This window comes from Ranitomeya variabilis, chromosome 2 (assembly GCF_051348905.1).
Source record: "Ranitomeya variabilis isolate aRanVar5 chromosome 2, aRanVar5.hap1, whole genome shotgun sequence".
In the NCBI taxonomy this organism is placed as follows: domain Eukaryota; kingdom Metazoa; phylum Chordata; class Amphibia; order Anura; family Dendrobatidae; genus Ranitomeya; species Ranitomeya variabilis.
In genome coordinates, this window is record NC_135233.1 from 4275808 (window position 1) to 4288813 (window position 13006).

The window sequence follows — 13006 nt, forward strand, 5'->3', positions numbered from 1 at the left end:
ACTCATGCTCCTCTGCACCACTCATGTTCCTCTGCACCACTCCTGCTCCTCTGCACCACTCATGTTCCTCTGCACCACTCCTGCTCCGCTGCACCACTCCTGGCGGTCCTGATCATGGCAGCTGCGCCCCCGTCTGGTGACATCACACACTGCACAGTGACAATAAAGGTGTCGGAGTCTGATCACCGGGTTTGCATTTAGAATTGCAGGTTACAGTGTGAAGGAAGAACCAGGCCGGATGGTCCAGAGAGCATCACGTATGGTGACATCTTATTACTTTATTAATATTGTGCAGTTTGTACTCCCTAATGTCCTGCTGCTCCTCGCCTGGTCTCCTCATAATGGGGGAATATCTGGCCGCATATTCTCCTCCAAGCTGCATCCTTTCGATGGCGGTCTGGGGGTCCCGTTGTCCCTTATTTCCGGCCTCTCCTGCACCCGAACTATCAGCACCTCCACATTGATGTGTCTGGCCGTGTTGCTGGTCTCCGTGGAGGCTTGGTCCAGACTTTTTTGAGAGGTTGCCAGGGAAATGTGCATGCTACGCTTCCTGATAATGGACGAGCAATTTCCAGTCACTTGGGACATGGTTGCGTATTTCTCGCATGTCACGCTGATGATCGTTGTGTGGTGTCTGATTTTTTCTCGCACCCATAGATAGCATTGGCGAGACTTGGCCGATATACGTGTACACGCTGAATACGCCCGAGAAACTGACCGGTGATGTGAGCTGCCCCATAGAGTAAGACCGGGCGCAATGTTTTCTGGCATAGCACTCGCCGTATTCATCGCCAGTGTGACCCCGGCCTAGGAGGGAATGGCTGACGCTGGAAAAAAAGGCCTTTAAAGAGCAGGCGGGTGATCTTAAAAGGAGGTTCTTGGAAAGCGGCTACCTCAAAGGAGCTTTACAAGAGACCTACAAAATAGTAGAGCAAGGGATAGGAGTGACCTACTAGATCCCCGGAAAGAAAAACTGAAGAACAGGATGGAGTCAGACTCAGAACAACCTTCAATAATGGTGCTGACCTGGAGATGGGTGAGGAGGTGAGGCCATTTCTAGAGGGGTCGTTCACCACACGATAGGTTGGCGCACAGCCCCTCCTAAGGCTAAACATCTGAGGTAAAAGGTTGCTTTCATTGTGGAAATTGTGTAACACGTCCATTCATCCAGGAATGTTAGACTTTTGGGGGTACAAAAGTTGACAAGATTTTCACCATCATGGACTTTATAAATTGCCGGACTGAGGCTGTAACTGAGGCGGAGAATAGGGGAGCACCGTGGAGACAATGACCATAGGCGTCAGTGCATGACATGGGAATGAAGGCCATGATGGAAATTCACGGGTATAGAGCTAGTGGGGAAACCTCTGAGAGGACCGCTTACCTGCCCAGGTCTCTGAACACATGCACTACAGGATGCAGCCAGCCCATGGTGGTAAAGATGTCGGCACCACAGGTGCAGAATACTAAAGAGACAGCCACTCGCAGCCTACTGATTCCTGGAGGGGTGGCTGCTTATTACACGTCTGCACAATAGAGGCCTGTATTGGACGCTGTTCACATGCAGATGGTTTCACGCCTATACTATTCGATCAGGTGGGCTGGCCAGCACTCTCTCAGTGCATCCCATGCGAACACCCCTGTCTACAAGACCCAACGTGATGGGCCCGGCTGCACCCCGAAAATTAAGTGCACAAAATACAGATAAATATGTGAGGGATTGGTCGATAGATATGCGAGCTCACAACCCAACGTCAAGGGTCCTCACGCTTGTGAGACCTATCACTAAACTTAGTAACAAAGCCACAAAAGAGGATTAAAAATCCAATAAAAAAATAAAAAATGTTGTGTTTTATCAAGGCCAAGGTCAGCGCAGCCGTCTACCAGGACATTGTAGAGCACTTCATGCTTCCCTCTGCCGACAAGCTTTTTGGAGATGGAAATGTTGTTCTCCAGCAGGACTTGGCCCTTGTCCACACTGCCAAAAGTACCAATACCTGGTGTAAGAACAACAGTATCACTGGGCTTGATTGGCAGCAAACTCGCCTGACCTTAACCCCATGGAATGTCTATGGAGTATTGTCAAGAGGAAGATGAGAGACACCAGACCCAACAATGCAGACGAGCTGAAGGCTGCTATCACAGCAACCTGGGCTTCCATAACCTCTCAGCAGCGCCACAGGCTGATCGCCTCCATGCCACGCCGCATTGATGCAGTAATTGATGAACAAGTATCCCGACCAAGTACTGAGGGCATTTACTGATCATACATTTCAGTAGGGAACATTTCAGATTTTACAATCATTCTTCAAGCTGGTGTTATAAAGTATTCTAATTTACTGAGATAATTACTTTTGGGTTTTCATTGGCTGTAAGCCACAATCATCAACATTAACAGAAATAACCACGTGAAATAGATCACTCTGTGTGTAATGACTGTGTAATTCACTTTTTGATGAACGTCTATCTTTGTGAGAAGCTCCTGTAGGTTGGCGTGGTACCATGTACTGAGACATATGCAGAGATAGATTTAATGGCAGGAGGTTTACCCGAGTTCTGTGTAATGCCTGCTGTCCTGCTAACTGCACTGGGAGTATTCTCACCATCATACAGTGATGGCATTCACAACAAGGTCCTGAGTACAAGATATGCAATAATGTCGGGAACAATTGTGATTATAAGCTGGAGTGTCGGGTCTTTCAGATGGGACAAAACGAGCAGCGATCCTTCAATATATTCAGTCATAAAATCCCTCTATAGAATGCCAGAGACACACCTCACAAGAGAGGCTTTATACTGTGAGGAGATGGATGCAGGCGAGTTACCCCTCCATCTTCTCTTCATGTTCTAGGGGAGTCTCTATAATGGTTCACGCTTCTTTACCGTTTTATCTGATGTAGTGCAGCGGTATCCACACTGTGCACAGAGGAGGCAGTGACCCAGGAAAAGTTCAAAGTAAAGGCTCTTTTAAGGAATGGTGTCAGGCTCTGAACATTTTTTACCTTTTGTGCATTACTGCCCTTTTCCAAGATGGCGTCTTTGGTCTCATGTGCACTGTGTCTTCCTGCTATAAAACTCCACCCCAGCCTTCAGTCTGTGCTAGAGTATTCTGCCTTGCATCCAGCTCCTGACCTCTGATTACTCCCTGGCTGTATACCTGCTCCTGTGAACCTGTGTGGTGATCCTGCTACTCTGCTCTGAGTTCCTGCTGCATACACCAGTTTCCAGTAATCCTCCTTCATCTGCTGTTCGTGTTTACTTCCATCTCATTTGCTGGACATGTAAGCTGTTGCTGCTCTGCTTAAACCTGAAACTATTAACCAGGCCTCCCTGGTTGAGCTAAGATATGATTTGAACTGCCTTATAAGCATATCTATCTGTGTTGTGGACTAAGCAAGGACTTGTTCGTGTCAAGTTTCCTCAAGAATAACTGTGCTTCATAGACTTTCTCCGTGATTGCATTTTCCTCTGAAGTTTCCTATAGACTGCTGAGCTGCATTTATTATTTACACCAAGTGTTGTGGACTTGAGTTTCTCTCTGCACCTGTTTGAATCACCGTGTGATAATATAGACTTTACCACTTATAAAACTGTGTCCTGTAGTTGTCTTGTTCCACCCAAAGAGTCTCCTGAGTTATCCCATATAATTATTACAGGATACTCTAGCCATAAAAAAAGGAGACTGCTGGAACAATGACTGCAGAAAGCAGACTAGAGCAGGTGTTCTCCATAATTAGATCACTGCAGAAAGATGTGGAAGGTCTGCAAAAGAAGTTTGGAAGCTTTGAACACAATCAACAAGTGTTTGGACAAACTTTGCAGGACTTGAGCAACCGCATGGCAGCCCAGGAAAACAAACTTGCTGGCATAGAGTCCCAGTATGGATGGGCTTTTCAGGACATAAGCACGCAAATAGCTGCACAAGCGACTTTTCCCTCTGCGCAACCGCCACCAGCTAGCCCACCTAAGTTGCCCCCATTCAGATTTAATGGTGATCGCGACAAATTTCGTGGCTTTGGGAATCAATGTATGCTATATTTTGATGTGCATGCTGACCGTTTTCCTACTGATAGATCCAAAGTATTGTGTGTAATAATGCTACTGACCTCACGAGCGCTCACCTGGGCGAATCCGATGATTGAGTCTCGTGACCCACGGTTAAATAACTTGGATGATTTCTTGGCCGCTATGGCATTAATGTTTGATGATCCTAATCGCCGTGCAACCGCTGAATCTGCTTTGTTGTCTTTACGCCAGGCTAAACGTTCTGTTATTGAGTATGCTACTGAATTCAGGAGATTAGCGGTAGATACCAATTGGGACAGTTATGCACAATTGCCTATTTTTAAAAGGGTTCTGTCTAGTATTATAAAAGATGAACTAGCTCGCTCTGAGTCACCACAAGAGCTAGAGACATTTATACAGCATTGTGTGCGCATAGACATTCGCCTTACTGAGCGTAGGCAGGAGAAGTTTGCTCCATATAACCGTATTTCTAACTTTTCCCTTCCTTCCAAAGAGCCTGCAGGTAAAACATCTCGGGAAGTGGAGGAGGTGCCCATGCAAATTGATTCCATTCAGAGGCGCGAGATCAATGAGCGCCGGGAACATCACCTTCGTGAAAGTCTATGTTTCTACTGCGGCCAGTCTGACCACTTCTTGATCAAATGTCCTAAGTGTTCTAGACGGCCTAACAAGGTGCTAGCAGCAATAGGGGAGTATGACAACTGTGATGATGAATCTGATATCTCTGAATGTAGCCTGCCTTTAAACGCTGTATTCCATTCACTTTCTATGACTTCACCCCCAAAGGAGCTTAAAGGGAGGGTGCCGTGATTTTAGTTTTTGTATTAATAATTATTGATTATACAATCAATTATTTTTAATACAAAAGTAAATGTACCTCTTTCATACTTTTTTATTTATTCACTTTTACATTCACCACTGGAGGCCGCCATTTTCATTAGTGTGGGTGTAAGTGTCTGGGCACGACACTTGCACACCTCACTTACGGCAGCCATGGACATAGGAGCCAACGGTCGGACTCCGACCGCATCTCCTGCCTCTCAGCTGTGACTTGGCCACGCCCACTGAGCTGCCACGTCACAGCTGTGGGAGGAGATCGCGGCCATTTTGTTTATTTCCCTCTGCCATCGCACACACAGCTCAGTGCGTGCGATGGCAGAAGCTGCTGGTGGGAGAAGCTGCTGCCGAGGGTCCAGGGTAAATATCTGCAGCGAGGAGCGGTGATTGCAGCCTGTACTTAGTATTACATTACAGGCTGCAATCACTGCCGACCTGTTCAGAGCAGAGCAGGGAGATCGTCACACTGCTCTGCCCTGAACATGACTCAGCACTTCCTGGGAGAGGAAAGAAGGTAAGTACAGCATTTTTATTTTCTTATGCATCTACCACTGCTACCAGCCCCTATATACCACCTAGCACGGCCTGCCTGCCTCTGTATACCCCTGCCTGCCTCTGTATACCCCTGCCTGCCTCTGTATACCACTGTCTGCCTCTGTATACCACTGCCTGCCTCTGTATACCACTGCCTGCCTGCCTGCCTCTGTATACCACTGCCTGCCTCTGTATACCACTGCCTGCCTCTGTATACCACTGCCTGCCTCTGTATACCCCTGCCTGCCTCTGTATACCCCTGCCTGCCTCTGTATACCACTGCCTGCCTCTGTATACCACTGTCTGCCTCTGTATACCACTGTCTGCCTGCCTGCCTCTGTATACCCCTGCCTGCCTCTGTATACCCCTGCCTGCCTCTGTATACCACTGCCTGCCTGCCTCTGTATACCCCTGCCTGCCTCTGTATACCCCTGCCTGCCTCTGTATACCACTGCCTGCCTCTGTATACCCCTGCCTGCCTCTGTATACCACTGTCTGCCTCTGTATACCACTGCCTGCCTGCCTCTGTATACCCCTGCCTGCCTCTGTATACCACTGCCTGCCTCTGTATACCCCTGCCTGCCTCTGTATACCACTGTCTGCCTGCCTGCCTCTGTATACCACTGCTTGCCTGCCTCTGTATACCACTGTCTGCCTGCCTCTGTATACCACTGCCTGCCTGCCTCTGTATACCACTGCCTGCCTGCCTCTGTATACCACTGCCTGCCTGCCTCTATATACCACTGCCTGCCTGCCTCTGTATACCACTGTCTGCCTGCCTCTGTATACCACTGCTTGCCTGCCTCTGTATACCACTGCTTGCCTGCCTCTGTATACCACTGTCTGCCTGCCTCTGTATACCACTGTCTGCCTGCCTCTGTATACCACTGTCTGCCTGCCTCTGTATACCACTGCCTGCCTGCCTCTGTATACCACTGTCTGCCTGCCTCTGTATACCACTGTCTGCCTGCCTCTGTATACCACTGTCTGCCTGCCTCTGTATACCACTGTCTGCCTGCCTCTGTATACCACTGCTTGCCTCTGTATACCACTGCCTGCCTGCCTCTGTATACCACTGCCTGCCTGCCTCTGTATACCACTGCTGCCTGCCTCTGTATACTACTATCTGCCTGCCTCTGTATACCACTGCTGCCTGCCTCTGTATACCACTGCTGCCTGCCTCTGTATACCACTATCTGCCTCTATATACCACTGCTACCTGCCTCTATATACACCTACCACTGCTACCTCTGTCCTGTGTAGCTAATCTAGTCCTGGGTAGCTAATCCTGTCCCGTGTACTGTGTCCTCAGCAGTCAGTATCACACAGGACAGGATTAGATACATGGCTCAGCAGTCAGTATCACACAGGACAGGATTAGATACACGGCTCAGCAGCAAGTATCTAATCCTCTCCTATGCACTCCTCTCCCCCCCACGTGTCTTTCCCCAATGTGGTTTATTATTTTTGTTGTGGGAGATGGGGGAGTCGAGGATTATGCATTCGGTATGGTTTAAAAAAGATTAATAAAGGACTTTATTCTGTCCGAGTCTTTATTTACAATACAAGTATAGGATTAGTAATGGATGGGTGCCTTATAGACGCCTCTCCATTACTAAGCCGTGGGCTTGATGTCACCGGACAATATGAAGGTGACATTAACCCCACAAATATGAACCCCACTTGCTACCGCTACAGGGCAAGTGGAAATTGCCAGGCAAAGCGCCAGAAAAGTCGCATGTAAAAGGCGGCTGAGAGCTGATATTTTTAGCCTGGGGGGGGGGGACAGTATCCATGGCCCCTTCCTAGGCTATTAATGTCAGCCCGCAGCTGTCTGCATAATATTTGATGGTTATTAATTTTAGGGGGCCCCACTTCTTTTTTTGGGGGGTGTCCCCCATTTTAATAGCCAGTAAAGGCTATAAGTATACAGTTGCGAGTGTGTGAGTGTGAGCACACCCTCCCACCCATAGACCAGTACACTGCTGTCCTGAAATACTGTGCTCCTGTCACCCTGCTCCTTCCACCATACGTCTCTCACCTCCCTAGAGCAGCACAATACCATATGGATCACGTATAATGCCGAATATATATATATATATATATATATATATATATATATATATATATATATATATATATATATATATATATATATACTCCCATAAAGACCACACATTATGCCGGGATATTATAATATATATATAATATCACACATTATGCCGCCAAGTATTGTGTGATCTATGTGACGGTATTATATGTGATCTATATGGCAATATTATGTTTGCTCAGTGTTGTGGAATGATGTAAAAACTATATGACGGTGGTATATGAGAACTATATTGTGGGATTATGTGTGATCTATGTGGAAGTACTAGGTGAGAATTATATGGCGGTATTATGTGTGATCTATATGGTGGTATGTGAGAACTGTATGACAGTATTGTGTGATCTATTTGATAGTATTGTGTGTGATGTATATGGCGGTATTATGTGTGATCTATATGGTGGCATTATGTGAGAACACTATGGCAGTATTATCTTCAGAAAGCGGACCCATTCTATGGTGGTTCTGGCTGAGCACCTGCACGCGGGTCTGGGGTAATAGAGGGGGCAGCATGACCTCCAGTTAGGTGCAGTCAGGGCTGGTGAGGCAGCTGAAGAGAGGGGTCTCATGTTTATCGTTACTATATGGCTACATTTCCTTCCCAGCGTCACCCCGTACTTCGCCTGTCGTCTCACTTTCACACATCGCCAGGACAGGATGGAGAAGACAGGATCTGAGGAGGGGAATGGGGTCTGCATGCAAAGTCTGGATCAGAACAGGCCATCAATCTGCAGAAATGTTTCCTGGATTTCTGTGGAGCAGACGGTCCATCCATGTGTATAAAAGACAGCGTTCTATGTACAATCCCTGGCTGCTCCGCGCACTGAACATGGTGCCCCCCATAGACCAGCACACTGCTCTCCTGAAATACTCTGTGCTGCTGTCACCCCGCTCCCTCCACCACATATCTCCCTCTGTGACCCCCATAGACCAGCACACTGCTCTCCTGAAATACTCTGTGCTGCTGTCACCCTGCTCCTCCACCACATATCTCCCTCTGTGACCCCCATAGACCAGCACACTGCTCTCCTGAAATACTCTGTGCTGCTGTCACCCTGCTCCCCCACCACATATCTCCCAGAATCCTTGCTGCCTGCCATCCTCGGTGACTGTCTACTTGTCAGTACAAGGCTGCCGTCACACATTCAGTATTTGGTCAGTATTTTACCTCAGTATTTGTAAGCAAAAACCAGGAGTGGGTGATAAATACAGAAGTGGTGATGTGTTTCTATTATACTTTTCCTCTAATTGTTCCACTCCTGGTTTTGGCTTACAAATACTGATGTAAAATACTGACCAAATGCTGATAGTGTGACGGCAGCCTTACTCTGCAGTCACCAACAAAATGGCTGCTCACTGGGTTCCTGAATCTCATCCTCTCTTATCCCTTAGCAAACACCAGAAGGAGAGGAGAGGAGACATCACACAGGTCAGCAGACTCCGCCCATAATTACTGCAGTGCTGTAATGTGAGCTAGTTGTACACGAGGTTTTTCTGAAATTTCAGCAGCTGCTCCCCCTAGTGTTTAAAAGTGGAAATTCCAAAACGTTTCAAATTATTTTTCATATTTTACTAAATTATAAACAAATGAAAATATTTTTTAAGAAAATTTAAACATTAATTCTTTACATTTTTACAATTGCTGTAAAAAAATTTTTGATGGCACCTTCCCTTTAAGGAAAAGAACTCTCACTGTTCTCTCCCTATTAAGATCCTGTGTTCAGGACAGTGGATTTCCAGTGCAGCTATGACTGACTCTGGTGCAGGTGGCAATTTCATGGATATCGCATTTGCCAAGGAACATGGTATTAAAATTCAGCAAAGAACCTCTCCAATTACCATGGAAACAGTGGATGGGTCACCTTTAATCTCTGGGCCTGTGGATCAGGAGACCGTACCCCTTGAAATTGTGTTGGAACCTAATCATCAGGAGCAACTTTCTTGCTAATTTCTCCTCATTTTCCTGTGATTTTAGGCATTCCTTTGTTGCGTTCTCAGAACCTAATTATCAACTGGGAGACCAAGGAGATTACCTTTCCAACAAGGAGCAACTCAGCGTTAACAGAAGCTGTCCCCGAGTCCACGGCTACGGAACCACATGTACAGGTATTTTCTTTACCTCCAGCATATAAAGAGTTCTCTGACATCTGTGACAAGAAGAATGCAGATCAGCTTCCTCCACACAGGCATTATGACTGTTCCATTGAGCTGCTTCCTGGGGCAGCTATTTCTTTTGGTAACGTATACCCTTTGGCGGCACCTGAGCTTCAAGCCTTAAAGGAGTATATTGATGAAAATCTGGCCAAAGGCTTCATACGTCCTTCTTCCTCACCAACAGGGGCACCTATCTTTTTTGTAAAGAAGAAGGATGGGACCCTGAGACCCTGTGTTGACTATCGGGAACTCAATAAGGTAACCGTACGAAACCGTTACCCTTTGCCTCTGATTCCCGAATTACTGGAAAGAGTCCGCCATGTTAAGGTGTTCTCTAAACTAGATCTTCGTGGGGCTTATAATTTGGTGCATATTCGTCCAGGGGATGAGTGGAAGACAGCATTCAGATGCCGGTATAGACACTTTGAATCTCTTGTGATGCCCTTCGGGCTTTGTAACGCCGCTGCAACGTTTCAACACCTTGCTAATGACATTTTCAGAGATTTGTTGGACCAGTTTGTGGTGATCTATTTGGACGATATACTAATCTTTTCTGACTCTCTACAGGAACATGAAGAACATGTCAAAGCTGTTTTAAGACGTCTGAAAGAGAACCATCTGTATGTTAAGCAGGAGAAATGCGAGTTCCATCGTTCTGAGATACAGTTCTTAGGTTATATCATCTCTCCCCAGGGGCTGAACATGGAATCTGGTAAGATTCAGGCTATCCTTGACTGGCCGGTACCCAAGAACGTTAAGGAGGTCCAATGTTTTATTGGTTTTGCAAATTTCTACAGACGCTTCATTCGAAATTTTTCTGATATTGTCCGTCCCATTACTTCCTTGACAAAGAAGAAAAAGCCCTTTAAGTGGTCATCACAGGCTCAAGAAGCTTTTGATCGGCTTAAGATCTGTTTCACATCAGCACCGCTGTTCATACACCCAGATCCAACACTTTCTTTCATTGTGGAGGTGGACGCTTCTGATAATGCTTTGGGGGCTATTCTCTCCCAAAGAACTGGAGAGAAGGGTCTGCTACATCCTTGTGCTTTCTTTTCCCGTAGACTAACCTCAGCAGAGAAGAATTACGACGTGGGAGACAAGGAATTGCTGGCTATTATTGCGGCCTTCAAAGAATGGAGGCATCATCTGCAAGGAGCTGCACAACAGATCATAGTGCTAACTGACCATCACAATTTAGAGTTCCTTAGATCCGCTAGATGTCTTTCTCCTCGTCAGGCTCGTTGGAACTTATTTTTAAATCAATTTAACTTTGTTATCTCGTACCGTCCAGGTTCTCATAATGGGAAGGCTGATGCTTTATCCCGAATCCATGCTGTGGATTCCGTACCTGGAGCCCCGTCCAAGACCATTCTATCTGATGCCAATTTCATCGGAGTTATCCACGATCAGGACTTGTGGAAAGATTGCAGGGAGGCCTATGAAGGTGATGTATTTCTGGCCAGCCCACCTGTGGATATTAATCTTGTCTTTAAGGGTGGCATGTGGTTCAGAGATTGATGTATCTACGTCCCTGAGGTCGTCCGTCTGCAGATCCTCAAGTTGGTACATGACTCCAAGTTGGCTGTTCACAGGGGGGTACGGAAGACACAAGAGTTCCTGAGCCTATTCTTCTGGTGGCCAACTTGCCTGAAGGATACCAAGGACTATGTTCTCTCTTGCGAGGTATGTGCCCGTTACAAGACTCCTCATGTGGCACCTACGGGTCTTCTACAACCATTACCTGTTCCGTCCCGCCCTTGGAGGTCTATATCAATGGACTTTATTGTGGAGCTGCCTACATCAGGGGGCATGAATACAATCATGGTGGTAGTTGATCACCTGACTAAAGCTGCTCATTTTGTTCCGTGCACCGGCCTCCCCTCAGCTAAAGATACAGTGAACTTGGTTATACAGAATGTCTTTTGGTTGCATGGGGTTCCGGATGAGATCATCTCTGACCGTGGAGTACAGTTCACTTCAAGATTCTGGAAGGGGTTTTGCTCTGCACTCAATATTAATGTCTGTCTCTCTTCCGCTTACCATCCCCAGACAAATGGTCAGACTGAGCGTACCAACCAGACGCTGGAACAATATCTAAGATGCTATGTCAGCCATCTCCAGGATGATTGGTTGGAGTTGCTGCCGTTAGCCGAATTTTCATATAATAATTCTCAGAGCGCTTCCACTAAATTTACACCTTTCTTTGCCAATCTGGGTTATCATCCGTGTATCTTACCTAGGTCTCCAATTAATTCTCCGGTTTCGGCAGTGGAGGAAAGGCTGACTGCGATGAGGCAAAATCTGGAGGTTCTGAAGGAATCCCTGACCACAGCTCAAGAACGTTATAAGAGATCGGCTGATAGATTCCGTAAACCTGCACCCATGTTCAAGGTAGGAGATTCCGTGTGGTTAGCAACTAAGAATCTGAAGTTAAACGTTCCTTCACAAAAACTTGGGCAGAAATTCATTGGCCCTTTCAAGATCAACGGTATTGTGAGCTCTGTGGCCTGCCGACTGAAGCTACCTAGGACTATGAAGGTACACCCAGTTTTTCATGTATCTTTACTAAAGCCTGTATCTCCTAATACCTTCCAGGGACGTGTTGTGCCACCTCCGCAGCCTGTGGTGATTGATGGGCAAGAACAATTTGTGGTGGAGGAAATTATTGATTCCAGGATTCGCAGGAATCGGCTCCAATATCTGATAAGATGGCAGGGATATCCCCCTGAGGAAGACTCTTGGGAACCTGTGGAAAACATCAATGCCCAACAGAAGATTTCTCGTTTTCATCAGAGATTCCCTGAGAAACCAGGTCCAGGATCGTCCTCAGGCCGCTTCTAAGGAGGGAGTAATGTCAGGACTCTGAACATTTTTTACCTTTTGTGCATTACTGCCCTTTTCCAAGATGGCGTCTTTGGTCTCATGTGCACTGTGTCTTCCTGCTATAAAACTCCACCCAGCCTTCAGTCTGTGCTAGAGTATTCTGCCTTGCATCCAGCTCCTGACCTCTGATTACTCCCTGGCTATATACCTGCTCCTGTGAACCTGCACCAGTTTCCAGTAATCCTCCTTCATCTGTTGCTCGTATTTACTTCCATCTGCATTTGCTGGACATGTAAGCGTTTGCTGCTCTGCAAAAACCTGAGACTATTAACAGGCCTCCCTGGTTGAGCTAAGATATGATTTGAACTGCCTTATAAGCTTATCTATCTGTGTTTGGACTAAGACAAGGATTTATTTGTGTCAAGTATCCTCAAGAATAACTGTGCTTCATAGACTTTCTGCTCCATTGCATTTTCATCTGAAGTTTCCTATTGACTGCTAAGCTGCGTTTAATATTTACAC

General features: G+C 46.6%; 1 protein-coding gene across 1 annotated transcript; it reads left to right on the forward strand.

Moving 5' to 3' along the window:
• Positions 1-11945: 11945 nt before the first annotated feature.
• LOC143804115 (chromobox protein homolog hpl-1-like) lies at positions 11946-12585 on the forward strand. The gene is made up of 2 exons (XM_077281867.1): positions 11946-12052; positions 12257-12585. Exons 1-2 carry the CDS (start codon positions 11951-11953, stop codon positions 12500-12502), a joined length of 348 nt encoding a protein of 115 aa, XP_077137982.1. The 5' UTR covers positions 11946-11950; the 3' UTR covers positions 12503-12585.
• The last annotated feature ends 421 nt before the right edge of the window (positions 12586-13006 follow it).